Source organism: Neophocaena asiaeorientalis, unplaced genomic scaffold, assembly GCF_003031525.2.
Source record: "Neophocaena asiaeorientalis asiaeorientalis breed wild unplaced genomic scaffold, Neophocaena_asiaeorientalis_V1.1 scaffold132, whole genome shotgun sequence".
Taxonomy (NCBI): domain Eukaryota; kingdom Metazoa; phylum Chordata; class Mammalia; order Artiodactyla; family Phocoenidae; genus Neophocaena; species Neophocaena asiaeorientalis.
In genome coordinates this window covers 270,431-290,923 of record NW_020173393.1, presented here as the reverse complement: position 1 = coordinate 290,923, position 20,493 = coordinate 270,431, and the positions used below count along the sequence as shown (strand labels likewise).

Genomic DNA, 20,493 nt, shown 5'->3' with positions numbered 1-20,493 from the left:
ACTTGCAATTCTTTATAGCAGTGATTGTCTTCGTAAACAAGAGTTTAGGACAAATAAAATTCTTGTTAAGTGAAGGCTTAGTAGATGTCTTAAAATTATGAGCCACTGAATATTAAAATCTGCTCTCTTTTCAACAATAGCCTACATTTATTTTATCAGTGCAACTTTAACTAAGGCATATTATATTTCCATCAGTTAATATTAAAATAATTGTTGTTCTGTGGATCTTCTCAGAATCCTCCCACCTGGAGTTTTATTGTTGTACATCTAATTTGTAAGCAGAATGTATGGAGTTTACATGTTATTTACACAATCTCAGTTTATTTTGAAGTAGCAGAAGAAAAACACATTGGATGATAAATACTAAAGAAATGGTCTAAGGAAAAAATGTTCTACCTTGAAAATAGCCTGAAAATAATTTAGGTATTTATCATTTGAAGACTTCTTACCAATTGACAAGATAAGATCTTATTTGTGTATAAGTAAAATTTAGGATTTTATCAGTTGGAGAGTTGACAGTCTCTTTTTCTTATTAACTATGCAGAAGATGCCTTGTTCTTTGTGAGGTATTCAATATACGCATTTTTTTACATCTTTATTGGAATATAATTGCTTTACAATGGTGTATTAGTTTCTGCTTTATAACAAAGTGAATCAGTTATACATATACATATGTTCCCATATCTCTTCCCTCTTGCGTCTCCCTCCCTCCCACCCTCCCTATCCCACCCCCCAAGGCGGTCACAAAGCACCGAGCTGATCTCCCTGTGCTATGCGGCTGCTTCCCGCTAGCTAACTACCTTACGTTTGGTAAATATACGCATTTTTACTCGGTCTTGAGAAACATTTGTCCTGGGGTTGGATGGACATTCTGCATAATTAAACTGGAATATGAACTCTTGAGGTCTTCAGAACAGTTGTGTACTATAAAGAATTTTGAGAATTATCTAACCATTTAGGGAAAGCAGTTCTGAATTACAACATGCAGCCATTCAAGCATATGACACCTTTATGAGAGTCATGGATATTTTATAATGTTTGTATCTTATTATTCTTTCTTAGTTGCTGATGTATATTCAAGATGAGCGGATTAGGAGAAAACTCCTTGGATCCACTGGCCCCTGATTCACGAAAACGCAAGTTGCCATGTGATACTCCAGGACAAGGGTAAGCAGTTTATTTCCTGATACTTCACCAAGGGCGCCTCCCCCGCCTTTATTTGTTTTGAAGATACCATTTCAGCTTTCTCGATTTGCATTTTCTGGTTAGATTTGTTTGTTTGTTTTTTGTCTTTGTTTAAATAATATGATTTTGCTTTGTAGTAAGTACAGTGGTACAGTGATGAGATGGGGACATTCTTATGTTATAATAGAGGCTTTATGGCTGATTCAGATAGAAATGAGAATATTATACTAACTGTGTGATATTGTAAGAAGCATTTCTCAATAGAGGACGTAAGAGTTAGGAGTAGCTCGACAAGATTATTACAAGTAAGAATCTTTAGTATCCTTTAATAACATGTTATAAGTTGATATTTTGGCAATTGTGGGGTTTCATCATTCTTTTCCTGAATGAAGTTAGAAGTTTAAAAAATAGAAATAAAATATTCTATTTTATGCAGTGATACTTTATAGCTTTTTTAGTGTTTGCCAAGGTCAATATCACTTGAATTTCACTGTGATGGTTGCAAAATAAAAAAACCTATAATTCATAAAACCTCATAATTAATAAGGAGCTATTACTGTTTTTATTATTAATTTTATTGTCTCTTCGTGGTAAAGACTATTTATCCCCATTTTCCAGATGATGAAATGAGACTAATGCCTAAGGCCACTAGGCTAACAACAGGTGGATTTGAATTTAGGTTTGAATGAATTTCAACTGTATTGTACTAGGTCTCCAAGACAATGTTTTGGTAGTCTTTATGGGCTGAATTTAGTTTGTTTATATATGAGTGTAATGGTGTTGTGTAGGTACTGATTCTGCTCATAGCTCTTTTGTGATAGGTATATTTATGGCCTTTCCCCCCCTCTCCCCCAGTCTTACCTGCAGTGGTGAAAAGTGGAGACGGGAGCAGGAGAGTAAATATATTGAAGAATTGGCTGAACTGATATCTGCTAATCTTAGTGATATTGACAACTTCAATGTCAAACCAGATAAATGTGCAATTTTAAAGGAAACAGTAAGACAGATACGTCAAATAAAAGAGCAAGGTAATACAAAGTAAGAAAACACTCAAGTCTTTTAGAAGGAACTTGTTAACTGTGTTCACATTTGCCTTTTGCTACCTGTTGCTTAGGTGGGAACTGCTGCTCCTTGAGGGCTGTCCTCTGTGGGGCTAGATGGACAGATGAGTTGACCAGCTTTGCTCTTTAGGAAACAGTCACCAGGATTGGAAGAAGGCCAGTGTTGCTCACCCTGTCACTTGTTAGGTCCCTTTCAGGAAGCAATGGGATAGTACATTTAGTAGGGAAAGAAAATTTAGAGTATCTTCTGTCCTGCTGGGTGACTCGGAAGTTTAATTTTAACCTTTAAAAACTGTAGCATCATTTTCTTATCAGGAAATGTGTATGTTCTTACGCACATCTGTGTGCATGTCTCTTTGTGTCTGTTCGGGGAACAATTTGAAGGTGGATTTAATCTATAACTGATATATATGCTATTTGTAGTATTGCCTTATGTCTTTTTAGGAAAAGCTATTTCCAGTGATGATGATGTTCAGAAAGCTGATGTATCTTCCACAGGACAAGGAGTTATTGATAAAGACTCCTTAGGACCACTTTTACTTCAGGCAAGTACAAGGTTTTAGCTATACGATAAGCTGAGTTGATTTAAAAAGAAAGAAAGAAAGAAAAATTTTGGCTAGGATATGAGAGGAAAAAGAAAATGTTTCTTTTCATGAGTACAACTCAGTATTCTGAATATGATGATAAAAAATGCTCATATATTTAAAATATACATAACTCATGAGGTCCTGTGGTGCCCTGCCCCCTGCAATAAAAATGCATTTGGGCATATTTTAGCTCAGACCTTTTTGTGTATTTTTGCATAATTGATAGTATGGCACACTACAGTTTTATATTTTTGAGGAAGTTTTAAGACTTAAAATACGTGTTTTTTGTAAGTAGTTGTCTTCAGTAGATTGAGTTAAGCTATAGCACTTACAGAATGTTTCTTTTTAAGTCATGACCTGAAGCCCTTTATTCAGGTTCACTTATCAACTGTTTTTGTTCAATTAGTTTGTTCCAGCTACTTTTTAGTTGATCAGTTCAGTTCCTCTTTGTAAATTCTCACTAAGGAGTGGTATAGTTCCTGTAGCTTGACTTGGTAACAAATGGAAAAATGGGAAGCACTAAGGATGATTTTTCATATTTTTAAAAACTCCTTTGAAGAAGTAATTCTTCAAAAATTAGATTAGATGTTATAATTCAGATTTTGTCTTTACTGTCATCTTTTCAAATTGTCTTTTTCATACAGCCCTGTATTGATGGTGCTAATGTTAATAGAAATGATGGCTCACAGTTGTTAAATCAACAGTTTTTTTTCAAATTCTATTTAGTACTATGGCTGGTGTCTTAGTCTGCTAAGGCTGCCATAACAAAATACCACAGACTGTGTGGCTTAAACAACAGCTCTGGAGGGTGGAAGTCCAAGATCAAGGTGTTGGCAGGCTTGGTTTCTCCTGAGACCTACCTCTCTCCTTGGCTTGTAGATGGCTGCCTTCTTGTGTCTTCACGTGACCTTTTCTCTGTGTGTGTGCATTTCTGGTGTCTGTCTCTCTTCTCATAAGAACACCAGTCCTATTGGATTAGAGCTACCCTTATGGACCTCATTTAACCTTAATTACCTCCTGAAAGGCCCTATCTCCAAATACAGTCACATTGAGGTTTAAGGCTTCAACATACGAATTTTGGTGGGGGAAGGGATACAGTTCAGTCCATAATAGCCAATATTACAACATATCCCGCTTCAGGCATTGGATGGCTTCCTGTTTGTGGTGAATCGTGAAGGAAACATTGTGTTTGTGTCAGAAAATGTCACCCAGTACCTGCAATATAAGCAAGAGGATCTGGTTAACACAAGTGTCTACAATATTTTGCATGAAGAAGACAGAAAGGATTTTCTTAAAAACTTACCGAAATCTACAGGTAGGCTTTTAATGTGTATCTTCCTTTTTTAAAAAAATATTTATTTATTTATTTGGCCGTGCTGGATCTTAGTCGCGGCACGCGGGATCTTTGTTGCCGCATGCGGGATCTTCGTTGTGGCACGGGGGATCTTTAGTTGTGGCATGTGGGATCTAGTTCACTGACCAGGGATCGAACCTGGGCCCCCTGCATTGGGAGCACAGAGTCTTAGCCCCAGACCACCAGGGAAGTCCCTGTATTTTCTAAGTAAGTTAAAAAAATTTCTTTTTCTTGATCATTTCTTAGAAAATTGAATATACCTTTTAGAAAGCCAAGTGATGATTTATGTAGAACAGGGCAAGTGGTAGATAGCAAAATTTCAAATACGAATTTAGAGTTTGGTATACATTTCATGGGTCTAAGATATACAGTGAGTTACAAAATAGAAGTGAGATACCTGTTGAATTTGAATTGAAATTATTCCAGTGTTTTATATATTGCCACTTTGAAATGTTATTGTAGAAATTACTATGGAAGATGTATAATGAGAAAATATGTATAGCTTAAATTCTTCTTTTTTTTTTAATTGGAGTATGGTTGATTTATAGCTTAAATATTTGATGATAGTCATGGACTGAATTGCCAGCTTTTAAAAATCTCCTTTCAATTTCTAAAGTTAATGGAGTTACCTGGACAAATGAGACCCAGCGACAAAAAAGCCATACATTTAATTGCCGTATGTTGATGAAAATACCACACGACGTTCTGGAAGACATAAACACTAGTCCTGAAATGCTCCAGAAATATGAAACGATGCAGTGCTTTGCCCTGTCCCAGCCACGTGCTATGATGGAGGAAGGAGAAGGTGAGAGTCATCACATGCTTGTGGTGATTATCAAACAATAACAGCCAAACTTGTAGTTTTGTAATTTCCATTGTAATTCTTCCTACTGAATTCCATGTTCTTACTTGCCTATTGAATAGACACATCCAAAGGTTAAGTATAATCCTTACCTGGTTAAATTTTCTATTGCAGATTTGCAATCCTGTATGATCTGTGTGGCACGCCGCATTACCACAGGAGAAAGAGCATTTCCATCAAATCCTGAGAGCTTTATTACTAGACATGATCTTTCAGGTAAAAACTGTGTGTGTGTGTATGTTTTGTTCATTTTGAAAATTTTTATAAAAGTTAACTTTTCTACAGCCTGCACTATCATTTAAGTGCCTACACTGTAGCGAATACTTTGCATGGATTATTTCCTATGTTTCTTATAATATTATTTTTTAAAATTTAATTTAATTTAATTTTTTATTTTATTTATTTTTGGCTGCATTGGGTCTTCATTGCTGTGCAGGGGCTTTCTCTAGTTGCGGCGAGCGGGGGCTACTCTTCCTTGTGGTGCATGGGCTTCTCATTGCGGTGGTTTCTCTTGTTGTGGAGCATGGGCTCTAGGCACGTAGGCTTCAGTAGTTGTGGCACGTGGGCTCAGTAGTTGTGGCTCGCTGGCTTTAGAGCTCAGGCTCACTAGTTGTGGCACATGGGCTTAGTTGCTCCACGGCATGTGGGATCTTCCTGGACCAGGACTCGAACCCGTGTCCCCTGCATTGGCAGGTGCATTCTTAACCACTGTGCCACCAGGGAAGTCCCTTATGTTTCTTATACAACCCTAGGAGAGATTCAGCAAAACCTTGGGCATTTAAGTGGGATGTGTTTGACACTTAAAATCCCTCATATAAACACACAAAAAAATGTAGACGCGGGCTTCCCTGGTGGCGCAGTGGTTGAGAGTCCGCCTGCTGATGCAGGGGACACGGGTTCGTGCCCCGATCCGGGAAGATCCCACATGCCGTGGAGCGGCTGGGCCCGTGAGCCATGGCCGCTGAGCCTGCGCGTCCGGAGCCTGTGCTCTGCAACGGGAAAGGCCACAGCAGTGAGAGGCCCGTTTACCACACACACAAAAAAAATGTAGATGCACCTGGCTTTCTCTCCAAATAGCATTTCAAATCAGAAGCCAGTATTTCTTTTCTGTAACTTCAAATCCATTTTTCATAAAGAAGTGCACTTCAAAAAGACGGGTAATTTAATAGGAATTACTGGGAGTAATTCTTGACATCAACATGAATTTTAGTTTTGGTCTGCCCTTTTTTTGCCCATGAGAGTAAAGAATTAAAGTCAGTGCAGTTGATAATGCACAATGATGAAATTAAACACAGTGGCAATTTTCTGTTTAATAGGAAAAGTTGTCAACATAGATACAAATTCACTGAGGTCTTCCATGAGGCCTGGTTTTGAAGATATAATCCGAAGGTGTATCCAGAGATTTTTTAGTCTTAATGATGGGCAGTCATGGTCCCAGAAACGTCACTATCAAGAAGGTAAAGAATTTGGAGGTTAATTCTGGATCTTGTTTGTCATTGTGTTTGATGTGCTATGGAGCAATAAGTATATACATGACCATAGTTGTTTTTGTCTGTGTGGTGTAGGAAGATGATTCTTGAGCATTCTTATGTTAGCCTAATTTTGGTGGGGTCCAGTCTTTCACTGGATTTTGAAAATGTTGGATTTGTATATTTCCTTTCTGTTTTCTCCTGTTTGCATTTGTTTTGCCAGTTGTAGTTACTAGTAATGGGATATTTTCTCCAAAAGCTTATATCCATGGCCATGCAGAAACCCCAGTGTATCGATTCTCATTGGCTGATGGCACTGTAGTGACTGCACAGACAAAAAGCAAACTCTTCCGAAATCCTGTGACAAATGATCGTCACGGCTTTGTCTCAACCCACTTTCTTCAGAGGTAATGATAGATTACTTTGTATTCTCATTAAATGCAGAAGTGTTCTCGAGATGCTTTATTATCAGTGTAAAAGGGAGAAGAAAAATTAAGAAGAAAAGCAGGCAGTGGTTGGGTTTGCTGAAGTGCACTTAGATTCCTAAAGTATGTTTTCTTTAAGGTTATATTTTCATGTGTAAATGAGGATTTGTTCATTCATTCATTCCTGGGAAAGCTGGAGGATGGGAAGGCTAGTGGATAAAAGAATACATAAAATCTGACTACCTCTGTTACCTTTCATTTCTAATGATACATTACAGTGCTTTTAGGGATTGAATTTAAAATTTGAAGGTAGACTTCAAGAAGAAATAGTTACTGTTGCTGTTGCTAACGGTCAACGAGTAGCGCAGGAAGGAGCAGGATATTCACCCATTAATTACCTTGAGTAATTTGCAGGCGCCTCCAGGTTAACCCCTTGGTATATGAGAACTCTGGTAAAGCCCCACTGAGATTCCAGCTAACGTAGCTTTGGGCCCTTCGTGGCGCTCTGATGGTGTCACTCGTTTAGATTATTAACAGTATGTTACTAGATTAACAACTGGTCAGTGTCTGGATTGTTATTGTCGCTAGGCATTGGAATGGCGCCTAAGAAGTTAAGTGTCTGGGACACTCACTTCATCCTTAAAAAAAAAAAATCTGATGCAGGCTTTTAATGCATGCCTGTAATTTTTTAGTAAAACATCGTTCTGTTTCTTTGCAGGGAACAGAATGGGTATAGACCAAACCCGAATCCTGTTGGACAAGGCCTTAGACCTCCAGCAGCTGGATGCAGCGGTTCGGTAGGCAGCATGAACGTGTCGCCAAGCCCCGGCCTGCAGGTGCTGGGCAGCAGGACCTACGGTGTGGCTGAGCCCGGCGCCACGGGGCAGATGAGTGGAGCCAGGTATGGGCCTTCCGGTAGCATAGCTTCAGTGAACCCTGGGCCAGGCATGCAGTCACCATCTTCCTACCAGAACAACAACTATGGTCTCAACATGAGTAGCCCTCCACATGGGAGTCCTGGTCTTGGCTCCAGCCAGCAGAATATTATGATTTCTCCGCGTAATCGTGGGAGTCCAAAGATGGCCTCACATCAGTTTTCTCCTGTTGCAGGTATTTGTGTTACATTTCCTTTTCTTTATTTTTTTCTTTTTCAGTAATTCTTTTCTATCCATACCACTGTAATTCTTGTAAAGTTAATTCATTTTAAAACAAACTTTGAAGTGTTAAGTAGTGTTTTGTTATAGCATCTGATAGTCTAATTCTTTTCCTGACTTCTCTCCAAATCCAGGTGTGCACTCTCCCATGGGATCTTCTGGCAATACTGGGAGTCACAGCTTTTCTAGCAGCTCTCTCAGTGCCCTTCAAGCTATCAGTGAGGGAGTAGGGACTTCTCTTTTATCTACTCTGTCTTCACCAGGTCCCAAATTGGATAACTCTCCCAATATGAATGTAAGTCAACCAAGTAAAGTGAACAGTCAAGATTCCAAGAGTCCCTTAGGCTTGTATTGCGACCAGAATCCAGTGGAGAGTTCAATGTGTCAGTCAAATAGCAGAGATCACCTCAATGACAAGGAAAGTAAGGAGAGCAGTGCAGAAGGGCCAGAGAATCAGCGGGGTCCTCTGGAGAGCAAAGGTCACAAAAAATTACTGCAGTTACTTACCTGTTCTTCTGAGGACCGGGGTCATTCCTCCTTGACCAACTCGCCCCTGGATTCAAGTTGTAAAGACTCTTCCATTAGTGTCACCAGCCCCTCTGGGGTCTCCTCTTCGACGTCTGGAGGAGTGTCCTCCACATCCAATATGCACGGGTCACTGCTGCAAGAGAAGCACCGGATTTTGCACAAGTTGCTGCAGAATGGGAATTCACCGGCTGAGGTAGCCAAGATTACCGCCGAAGCCACTGGGAAAGACACTAGCAGTACAACGTCTTGTGTAGAAGGAAACGTCAAGCAGGAGCAACTAAGCCCTAAGAGAAAGGAAAATAATGCTCTGCTCAGGTACCTGCTGGACAGGGATGATCCTAGTGACACGCTCTCCAAAGAACTACAGCCCAAAGCGGAAGGCGGCGTAGACGGTAAAGTGAGCCACTGCAGCAGCTCCACCATCCCGAGCTCAAGTCAAGGGAAGGACGCCAAAATTAAGACAGAAACAAATGAAGAGGTAACTTGTCTTCTGTATGTTCTAGCTTAGGCATTGTATTTCAGCATTGCATTTCTGTGTTAGAAAGACAACGTGTTATGCACAAATTCTTACCTTCTGTTTTAGGTTTATTTAATGGAAGTTAATCTGGAGCTGTCACTTTTTCGGTAGCTCTTCTGAGCACCAGTAAAGTGTATTATGATGCAGTGTAGAAATAATCAGATATGTATGCTTTCAAATGTGACTGTACCTCATTAGTAGGCAATTTGAAATCTTTCATGGAAGTTTTTATTACTGGAATGAGCACATTGAGTCATTAAGTGTATGGTAGAAATGGGAAAAACCTCTTGTATCGGGCAACAGAATTTTGATTTTTACCTAAGATCAAGTTTCGTATACATGATCACATTCTATACAAGCGCTTCTCAGACTCCTCTTGAGGAACAGTGTTCTGGAAGACGTTAATGTGCGCCTGCGAAGAGAAAGTCTTGGAGAAGTCCTGTTGTTAGGGTGTGTGCTTAACTTCGTTTAAACGTGTTTCCCAAATGCATTGACCAAAAGCCCTTTTTAAAGCATAGCTATGAATATCTTGTTGAACATCAGCTTATTTTTTTACTATTATTATTAAAAAATTTTTTTTGATTTTTATTAATCATACATGTTTCCAGAAGTGTGTGTAGAGGCAGACATCTCTGTCAGCTCATGATTCTGACTAATGTTTGCTGGAAAATATCCTGCAGTTTGAGAATTAAACATACAGGGTAAATTAAAAAATGCCCCTTTGAAAGCACCTCCAAACCCACGGATTTATCCCAGAATTTTCAACTGTTTTTACTTTCAAGGAAGTAGTGTAGGGATAGGGGTCATAATCAGCTAGCTAGCCTCTAAGTTGGGTGTTACCATTTCAGGTAACTATTGTGTTTTACTTGTTCCCATTTCATCTCTTTTCCTCTGATGAGTATGTTTTATACCTATGTATCTAGTAATGTACACGGGTTAATTTAAAAAAATTATTTTCAGGGATCTGGAGACTTGGATAATCTAGATGCTATTCTTGGTGATCTGACTAATTCTGACTTCTACAGTAATTCCATATCCACAAATGGTAGTAATCTGGTAACGAAGCAACAGATGTTTCAAGGAACTAATTCTCTGGGTAAGAAAGAACTGGATTTTATTTTTGCTGCCTTTGAACTTTTCTGCACACCTGTATGTACTCTTAATTAAAACTAGGATCCAACTTTAAAATGTGTACTCCACCTTAGTTTCTTTTACTAATTTATAATGTAGGTGATTTTAAAAGCTTTTTGGACAGTTTCCCATTTCTAACTAATATGATGCCAGTAATCACAGGGCTTATAGGAAAATGTTCTTCTCTGGTTGCTGCAGGTGAGTAGTAGGTACTCTGTACCTACTAGTACCTTTATTTGTCTTAGGCACAGAGAATTGGATTAAAAAGCAAATCAAAACCTGTCCTTTGACATTAACTTTGGTGTTTGCTGGTTCTTACCCAACACCTATAGCTGAGTGTTTCTTGATTCATCAGTTTAACAAGGATATATGTATCAATTGAAAAAGAATAATCCACAATTATCTGGAAAGGTGGTTATTCATTTTTAGTGGCACTATTTCCGAAACTGAAATGGAAAGTTAGATCAATCAAATAGGTTAGAAAAAACAAAAAGAAAAAGGTTAGGAGGAAATTTTGTTTTACTCCTTGGTTGATTAGAAGGCAACTTATCTGGTTACATTTAGTTGTAAAATTTTAAACTTTAAATATGCATGTTAAAGAACTTCCAGGAGTTTGAAACATTGGTAAAATTTTTACTATTAAGTGAAGCAGAATATGAATGACCATATCAGGCTAGAGAACAGTGCCTAATACTTCAGCCAACACCGAGACTCTTGTTTTTTACTTTATTTGGAATACAAGGCTTCTTTTTTCTTTTTCTTTGTTTCTTTGGGGGGCTTATTTATTTTGTAAAAGAAGACAGTGTTTAGTTTGGTAAGAAAGACATTCTTGGGTGGGTGGTATTTATGTCTTTTACTTGATTATTTATGTACTGAATCATCGGGGGATATTTATGTATTGTGCTTTTATGTTTTTTTTAACAGGTTTGAGGAGTCCGCAGTCTGTGCAGTCTGTTTGTCCTCCATATAACCGAGCAGTGTCTCTAGACAGCCCTGTTTCCGTTGGCTCAAGCCCTCCAGTAAAGAATATTGGTGCTTTCCCCATGGTACCAAAGCAACCCATGTTGGGTGGCAATCCAAGAATGATGGATAGTCAGGAAAATTATGGCTCAAACATGGGTATGTTATTTCTTTTAATTTTATTTTAAATTTTATTTATTTTTGGCTGCCTTGGGTCTTCATTGCTGTGCGTGGGCTTTCTCTAGTTGCAGCGAGCGGGGGCTACTCTTCTTTGCGGTGCGCGGGCTTCTTATTGCTGTGGCTTCTCTTGTTGCGGAGCACGGGCTCTAGGCGCGTGGGCTTCAGTAGTTGTGGCACGTGGACTCAGTAGTTGGTGGCTCCCGGGCTCTAGAGCGCAGGCTCAGTAGTTGTGGCACATGGGCTTAGTTGCTCCGTGGCATGTGGGATCTTCCCGGACCAGGGCTTGAACCCGTGTCCCCTGCATTGGCAGGAGGATTCCCAACGACTGCGCCACCAGGGAAGTCCCTGATACGTTATTTCTAATGAATATTAATGATTAAAAATTTCTTTTGGGAAAAGCAAATTTAAAATACTTAATTGGAATTAACAGGATTTTGAATAGCAGTAGCATGTTTCTTTCATGAGTATTCTTCATTTATTCTGTGTCTTGGTGATTTAAACTCTCAAGGAGACTTTCAGTCCAAGACATTTTCTTCTTTGGCCACGCTGTGGGGCATGAAGGATCTTAGTTCTCCTACCGGGGATTGAACCTGTGCCCCAGGGAAGTCTCGCAAGACATTTTCTAACCTGTAATGAATACATAGCAATACAGGCATACCTCAGCAGTATTGCAGGTTCTGTTTCAGACCACCGCAATAAAGTAAATATCACAATAAAGCGAGTCACGTTAATTCTTTGGTTTCCCAGTGCGTATAAAAGGTAGGTTTACACTATACTGTATTGCGTGCAATAGCGTTATGTCTAAAAACAAATGTACGTACCTTAATTTAAAAACACTTTATTGCTAAAATATGCTAACCATCATCCGACAACATAGGGTTGCCACAAACCTTCAATTTGTAAAGAACGCAGTGTCTCGGAAGTGCAGTACTGTGAAGGTATGCCTGTGGCGGCCTATCAGAAATGTGTCAACAGTTGGCCAGCCCGCTTTTTAGAATGACAGAGGCGCATGTGTCTGATGGCTGTACCTGTATGATACAAGAAGACTTTCATTGTAACGTGGAAAATACCTAATTTCTGTTTTAGGTGGACCAAACAGAAATGTGACTGTGAATCAGACGCCTTCCTCGGGAGACTGGGGCTTACCGAGCTCAAAGGCCAGCCGAGTGGGACCTGTGAATCCAAACCCCATGGGGAGGCCGGGAGCGGACTGTAGTGCTGCTTTACCCAGGCCTGCCATGGGTGGCCCGCTGCCCGCCATGCCTCTGCGGCCCAGTAGCGTCCCGGGCGTGAGGCCGGCGTCGCAGCAGCAGATGCTTCAGATGCGTAAGCGCTCCTTTCGTGAGAAAAGAACATTAGATGTTTCAGGCTAACCTTCGCCTTTGGCTTATTTGAAAATTTATCCTTTCTTTTTGTTCCCCCAGGGCCCGGTGAGATTCCCATGGGGATGGGGGTCAGTCCTTACGGCCAAGCAGCACCATCGAACCAACCTGGTTCCTGGCCAGATGGCATGTTGTCCATGGAACAAGGCCCTCATGGGACTCAAAATAGGTGGGGCTCTATTACGTGACCCTGTGGAAAATGTAAGCATTGGATTATCTAGAAAAGGGTGAGAGCACAGGAACAAACCTGAAAGAGAATGAGAAAAACCCTCTGTAATTGAGGTACTCATTGCCGTCTGTGTGTAAAAGCGAGGCTGAGCCTGAGGCAGCATGCGTTCATGGGAGAGGGAGGAGACAGGACTGTATCTCTCAGCTGTCGGGACCGTTGAGTGGTCACACCTGGGAGCCTCCATGTGCCATGGTCGTCTCTCATAATGTAACAATCCTCCTCCATGAGGAGAGGGATAAATTAGCACTAGTTTGACAAGATAAATGGTCCGCAGAGGGTGAGCCTCAGTTTTCTGGAAAGTTCATTTTTTAGGATTCGATAATTCTTTTCTAAAATTACTTAAAACGTTTCAGGGATGAAGGTGAAAGTGAAATATAGCACGCTTTTATTTTTGTGAAAGAAAGATTGTGGGTTATGTCTATTTCATTTTTTAAGTTTGGTCAGTAACTCATTGGCATGAAAGAGGCTACCTGTCACTGTCAGCTCTGACTTGAGTTCTACAATAAATTAAGCAAAGAAAAATGAATTGATCTGTTGAGTAGACAGAAGTGTAACTACATGAGCTTGTTAACTTGAGTGCTTCTCTACCCAGTAGAGAATAAATAGTTTCATCACAGAATTTTTCTGAGACTGGATAAATGTCTAGCTCCATGCCCCTGTGATGTGTTGGAGGACTGTGGCATTGCTGTGGGGTTTGTGTTATGCTTGTACGGGGTTTGTATTATACTTGTCGATACATGAGTTCTGTGGGCCGTGTATGAAACAAAGTTATTTTGGTAGAACCCTGGGCTCAGTTCAGCATTTCTACCTTTTTTCCCATTCTTTTGTTGATTTCTCCAGCCTGCAATATCCTAACTACTGCCACTTCTGTTCTTGTAGGGTCTTGAAAACACCACCCTCTTCATCCCTCCAATCTCCTTTCCCAAATCTCTGCTATCCTCTAAATGTCAAGGCATCTAGCAATTACATTCTGGTGGTGGAATTGGGAGTTGTAATCTAGATATGGTGGTCGAAGATGACCTGGTGAGGTTTAAAATTGTGGGTCTTAAATTTAAATTGATGCCATTTGTTCTTTTCTGCTACTCTGTTTATTATTTACACTTGTATTATTTGAGTTATTGCATATTAAAAATACTATGTGGGGTTACTTTGATCTTTTTTTTTTAAGAGGAAAAGCACCATTGAAATTGAATCTAAGTCTCTTTTTAGGCCACTTCTTAGGAGTTCCCTGGATGATCTCCTTGGGCCACCTTCTAACCTTGAAGGCCAGAGTGATGAAAGAGCATTGTTGGACCAGCTGCACACACTCTTGAGCAACACAGATGCCACAGGCCTGGAAGAAATTGACAGAGCTCTCGGCATTCCTGAACTTGTAAATCAAGTAGGTAGCAGTACTGTGGATGTAGAGGGGTGTGTGTGTGTGTGTCTGCGTGCATGCGTGCTCGCATATATCCATGAAGCCATGTACAGTAGTGCCTATATGTGTATCTTTTCTTTATGTACAGCACTACATTCATGGATACCAGCATTAAATTTAGAAAATATACTTTATAATTGTGATAGAACTTCCAGCAACTTACTGTTTTATAAAGATGTCAGATTTTAGGCAATCATAGAAATGATCCACTAAAACTACTATACAGTTTTTAAAATGCTGCTTTTTGCTTATGTTAGTTGAATCCTCATTTTTATAATTACCTCTTTCTACTATCTGGACAACCAGTGTATACTCTGAGGAGGCAAGCTTTTTTTGTGTTAAACAAAACCTGTTTACACTGGTGAATCTGTGAATATCCCAACAACATCATCTCCTATTCCTAGTTACCTATTCAGCCTTATGAAAATATGCCATTTACAAATCTGTATTTTATTTTATTTTTTTTTTGAAACATACATTTTGTAGTGGATCTTTTCATTATAGGATGTGTGTTTGGGGGCACTTGTGTAAGTCTGTGTGTTTAATGATAAATGGGAAAGATCCTCAGGGTTCTCAGGCTTTGTTGGGGAGGCAAATGTGTATAAAAAGAATTACATTTCAGTGTGGCAAACACTGCACAGAACTTTTTAAAGGGTGGTTGAGAAACAACGGAGCAGTGATGATGTACACCTGGGGGTACCAGCCACCTGTGACCCTGACCGAGGAGCCGTGTCTGACCTGGCTGGGGGAGGAAGTGAGGGTTACATGAAGACCGAGAAGCTTTAACTGCCACTAGAATTTTTTTTTGTTTTTGGTCTGCGTCAGGTCTTAGTTGCGGCACTCGGGATCTTCGTTGAGACATGGCGGTGCAGGCTCTTCGTTGTGGCGCGTGGGCTTATCTCTAGTTGTGGCGTGCGGATTTTCTCTCTGGTTGTGGCGCGTGGGCTCCAGGGTGCATGGGATCTGTAGTTTGTGGCACACGGCTCTCTCATTGAGGTGCATGAGCTCAGTAGTTGCAGCACGTGGGCTTAGTTGCCTCGCGGCATGTGGATCTTAGTTCACCGACCAGAGATCGAACCAGCGTCCCCTACGTTGGAAGCTGGATTCTCTACCGCTGGACCACCAGGAAAATCCCCTAGAATTTTATTTAAGCTGGAAATAGTTTTCTTTGTCTTCATGTAAAATAGTTAACGGTCCTTATATAAAAATCTGACCATCACAAAAGTACATATTTTTTTAAAAAGTTGAAAATCCTCCATAATCTTGGCACAAAGAATCATAAGTAACTTGTGTGTGTATATTAAAAAAAAAAAGGAAGCAGACTTTTAAAATACTTTTGTGGCCTGTTTTACTTTATGAAAGTCATCGTCAGTCATCTTTTTTGTTTAAGTATACATCTTTAATTTTAATGGCCAAATAGTATCCATCTTATTGAACACTATTTAACCAGTTATCTACTGATGAAAATTTAATTGTTCCTAAATACTTTCTGTTGTAATTCTATGAATTACTTACATCTTGTTCACTTTTTCTGTTTTCCGAGCTACAATCCAAGAGAAAGGATGATTGGGTCAGAGGGCTTATTTTAGAGGTTTATATACATACTCTCAGGCAGTTTTCCTAGATGGTCGTATGGCTGCTTTTCCACAGCAGGGCACGATGACTCCAGTCCATCGCCCTCACCGGCACTGCTGCCACGGCCCACGAAGATGAAAGAACCCAGAGTGTGAAAGAGCAAGTGACGGGACAAATATTGAGCATGATTATTCTTTCAAATCCTTGCCAGGCTGATGCGCAACAAAGATTCTTGTTTGAATTTGTATTTCTTTCATTAGCAAGATTGAAAATACTTTATATTTTTTGGCCATTGAGATGTGTTTAATAGTTTAATAGTTCTGATGGGGTTTTTATTTTGTTGATCTGTAGCGATGCTTTAGTTACTGATTGTTGATTACTTCAGTTAACAAATATTTGTCTTCTATATGCCAATCAGTCTTTCCTTAGAGACTGAGGAGCAATAGTGAACAACCTATTTCCTGCTCCCAGAACTCAGGCAAGGAACCACACAGAAGTAGACATGGTGAAGGAGAGGTTACGAGGAGAGGCATATGATGCTGTGAGACCTTTAAATACAGGGACCTTTTCTTAGGATAGGGTGGGATGTCAAAAATTTTCTCTTAGGGCTTCCCTGGTGGCGCAGTGGTTGAGATTCCACCTGCCAATGCAGGGGACACGGGTTCGTGCCCCGGTCCGGGAAGATCCCACATGCCGCGGAGCGGCTGGGCCCGTGAGCCATGGCCGCTGAGCTTGCGCGTCCGGAGCCTGTGCTCCGCAACGGGAGAGGCCACAACAGTGAGGGGCCCGCGTACCGCAAAAAAAAAAGTTTCTCTAAAACATGTTTGCAGGATGACTGTTAACCTGTCTATATTGTAAATAGTTTGCCCGGTTTCTTTTTTTTTTTTTATAAATTTATTTATTTCTGGGTGCGTTGGGTCCTCATTGCTGCATGCAGGCTTTCTCTAGTTGCGGCGAGCGGGGGCTACTCTTCATTGCGGTGTGCGGGCCTCTCACTGAGGTGGTTTGTCTTGTTGCGGAGCACGGGCTCTAGGCGTAAGGGCTTCAGTAGTTGTGGCATGCGGGCTCTGTAGTTGTGGCTCGCGGGGTTTAGAGCGCAGGCTCAGTAGTTGCGGTACATGGGCTTAGTTGCTCCACGGCATGTGGGATCTTCCTGGACCAGGGCTTGAGCCCATGTCCCCTGCATTGGCAGGTGGATTCTTAACCAGTGTGCCACCATGGAAGTTCATCCAGTTTCTTTTTAGTGGGGGCTTGTTTATAGTTTTGTTCTTTAGTTTGAAAATGTTTGTGTTTTCAAAACCAGGATTATGAGATAAAGAATAAGTGGGGACTGACTTGAATAGTCAGGAAAGGTTTTTCTGGAGAGATGACATGTAAGCTGACACCTGAAGGATGAGAAGGAGCTAGCTAGGCAAACAGCCTAGGGAAAGAACAATCCAGAAGAGGTACAGCTAACTCAGAGTTGCTTGGGCAGGAAAGAGCTTGCGGGTTCTAGGAAGTGGCTGAGGTTGGTGAGAACAGAGAGGGAGCCGTGTGAGATGACGTTGGGGGAGGTACATGGAGGCTAGGTTCTACAAAGCCGTCTTAAGAGTTTGGACTTTTTCTGTGTATTGGGAAGCCATGGAAGGATTGTAAGCAGGGTAAGGATGAGACCAGTTTTCCTTTTTTGTTGTAATTAATTTTTATTTTTCAGCAAAGTAATCCATTTTTAATTTAAAAATAAAACGATAGGAAAATATGTTTACTGAAGAACCACAGTTCCTTTGCCCCACTGGGAGATGGTGAAACTCACCTCTTTATTTTGGTAATATTTCTGAGAAATATGACTATGCGGCTATTTCTTTATCAACTTCAGTGTGTATCTATTGATTTCCAGATATGATAGTTGACTACGCGTTCGTAGTCCCTTATCTGAGAACCTTGACATCAGGTATGCTTTGGAATTGAGGAATTTTTGGATCTTAGAAGGGTGAAATTGTGCATGGGACCATATATTACAACACACTCCTGATAGAGTTTCGAGCAATACTGTAATTTTTGGGCAATAGCCTGTGATCAAACATGCTAATACTTCTACAGCAAAATACATAATCACACTAAGTGGGATATTATAGAGATTATGTGTTGCTTCGTACAAGTTCGGGCCAGGTTTTGCTGTTAAATACATTTGGCACTAATGAAAAATTGTTAAGTCTTTTTTAAAGAATTGAAAATTTTTTGGAATTTTAGGTAAGAAATTATGGATCCGTATTTATACCGCCTTCCTCTAGTACGCACCCTCACACCCATACCCTCTACATACGCGTGGGCACATGCAGTCTCTCCCCTCAAGGTGACTGTGTCCCTTGTTTTTAAATAAATAGGTACGCCATATTTACATCATTTTGGCTCATTGCTGAGCCAGGTGTAGTTACATAGGCTTTTGTTTTGGGTTTGTTTGTTTAATTGCCTTATCTTTTTATTTGCTTTGTTTTCTACATACTTACTGCTAAAAGTTTCTGTTACTTTTTTCTTCTTCTTCACGTGGTCAGACACATTAGATAATTCCTCAGTTCTTCCTCTCCCTGTCATAGTTCCATGTCCCTCTGTTTAACTCTGCCCTTTTGAGCCTGCTCTAGAAATTAATAATTGTCACTCTTCTCCTGTGTTGGATCCTCGGTTTCTTGAATCTCAAGTCATTTTCTTTCTTGATTTACTCCTTTGTTTGCTGAAACAAAATTTCTGTTAACTTCTCTGTCCCTGCAATTTTGGGGTCCTTCTGTGTTTGAAAACGTCTTTATTCCACCCCACTGCACCTCTGGCTGCCGTGTATTAAATTCTAAGTTGAAAGTAATTTCCTCTTAGAATTTTGAAAGAGTATTTCCATAGTTTTCTGGCATCCAGTGTTGCCATTGAGTCGTATTGCAGTCTGATGGCTGAGGGCTCCCCCTGGTCTGTACTCAGCCTCCTAACTAGCCCCCTGTCTGGGCGCCCTCCCTGACCTTCTGCTGTCCCCAGTGGAGTGCTGCCTTGGCTCCATGCGAGACATTGACTCAGTCCTCAGGTGGGGTTTCTCTGCAGGCACATGGGTCTCAGTTTCTCTGCTGTGTTGAGTTGCTTACTCCTCCCTACACTTTCTGTCTTCCAGATGCCTGTTGAAATTTTTTATCTTGTTGCCTTCAATATTCTCTTTTTTTTTTGGATAAATACTACCTTTTAACTTTTTGCTGTCATTTTATCAGGGTTAGCAAGAAAGAGTATATTATGGTCTGATTACTTTATAAACAGAAATCTCAGATTGCTGTCTGGAGTAGGGAATTGGTATTATGGCACAGAGTAGACGCACAGATGGCAGGGAGATGTCTTGGGAAGGGTCATGGCAACAGAATGAAAAGAAGGGAAGGCTATGCGACGTGTCACGGAGGAAAAGCTGACAGGACTTGCGCCCTGTCTGCACACATACGCACTCACACAGTTGGGAAGGGAGACTGAGGAATCGGAGTTGCTGGCGTTTAGCTCTGGGTGAATGGTGTTGCCATCTATTGTGATGTAGGGAAGATTGGAGAAGAATCGGGGGTTTTTTTTTGTGGGAGGGACTGTTGATAATCACGCCTTCTGTTCTCTACATGTTAAGTTTGAGATGCCCAAGACGTCCAGGTAAAGATGTTGAGTGGGCGCCTCTATGAGCACAGTTAAGAGTCCGAGGCATTGGAGCTGGAGAAAGAAACTTGGCAGTTGTCACCAGTGGCTGAGGAGACCGAGTAGAAAAGGTAGCGAGAGGAAGGAAGAGGGCCTAGGGCGGATGAACTCTTAACATTCCTCCAAGGAAAGGCCCGAGATGGGGGAGAAAATAGAGAATGGTGTCACGGTCACCGCGGGGTGAGGTGTGCTTTAGGACGAGACTTGGTGAAGGTGTAAGCTGCACACTTGGCATCCTGTGCCCGAGGATGAGGAGTTACAGGGGACGCAGCACCTGCCTGGCTGCTCTTGTCTGAACATGTCAGGCTCTCCCCTCCTTCAGAGTGTTTATTTTTACTTCTTTTTCTGCTGGACATTACTTTGTATGCATCGTTAGCACATAGAGAAGTGATACCTGGCATGTAACACACTTAATAAATACTTGTTGAGTTAATAGGCTTCTTTCTCCTTCTCACGTACAAATAGTGGATGACTGACCACCTTTAGGCTATTTATTTATTTAGTTTTGGCTGCATTGGGTCTTCGTTGCTGTGCACGGGCTTTCTTTAGTTGGCAGTAAGTGGGGGCTACTCTTCGTTGAGGTACGCGGGCTTCTCATTGCGGTGGCTTCTATCATTGCAGAGCATGGGCTCTAGAGCGCAGGCTCAGTAGTTGTAGCGCACGTGCTTAGTTGCTCTGCGGCATCTGGGATCTTCCTGGACCAGGGCTTGAACCCACGTGCCCTGCATTGGCAGGCGGATTCTTAACCACTGCGCACCACCAGGGAAGCGCCCCACCTTTAGGTTTTGTTCACGTGGTG

The 20,493-nt window shown here is 40.9% G+C and overlaps 1 protein-coding gene across 4 annotated transcripts in view; it reads left to right on the top strand.

Moving 5' to 3' along the window:
• Window positions 1–20,493, top strand: part of NCOA3 (nuclear receptor coactivator 3) — a 121,684-nt gene that overhangs the window by 92,022 nt on the left and 9,169 nt on the right. For all 4 annotated transcript variants that reach the window (XM_024746764.1, XM_024746765.1, XM_024746762.1 and 1 more), the window contains 15 exons: window positions 1,063–1,167; window positions 2,041–2,213; window positions 2,691–2,791; window positions 3,974–4,148; window positions 4,804–4,992; window positions 5,164–5,265; window positions 6,366–6,506; window positions 6,778–6,925; window positions 7,662–8,053; window positions 8,232–9,103; window positions 10,103–10,238; window positions 11,198–11,392; window positions 12,500–12,739; window positions 12,838–12,964; window positions 14,234–14,405. In XM_024746764.1, coding sequence (XP_024602532.1) covers window positions 1,082–1,167; window positions 2,041–2,213; window positions 2,691–2,791; window positions 3,974–4,148; window positions 4,804–4,992; window positions 5,164–5,265; window positions 6,366–6,506; window positions 6,778–6,925; window positions 7,662–8,053; window positions 8,232–9,103; window positions 10,103–10,238; window positions 11,198–11,392; window positions 12,500–12,739; window positions 12,838–12,964; window positions 14,234–14,405 — 3,249 coding nt within the window. In that variant the 5' untranslated portion in view covers window positions 1,063–1,081. The remainder of the gene's footprint in view (window positions 1–1,062; window positions 1,168–2,040; window positions 2,214–2,690; window positions 2,792–3,973; window positions 4,149–4,803; window positions 4,993–5,163; window positions 5,266–6,365; window positions 6,507–6,777; window positions 6,926–7,661; window positions 8,054–8,231; window positions 9,104–10,102; window positions 10,239–11,197; window positions 11,393–12,499; window positions 12,740–12,837; window positions 12,965–14,233; window positions 14,406–20,493) is intronic.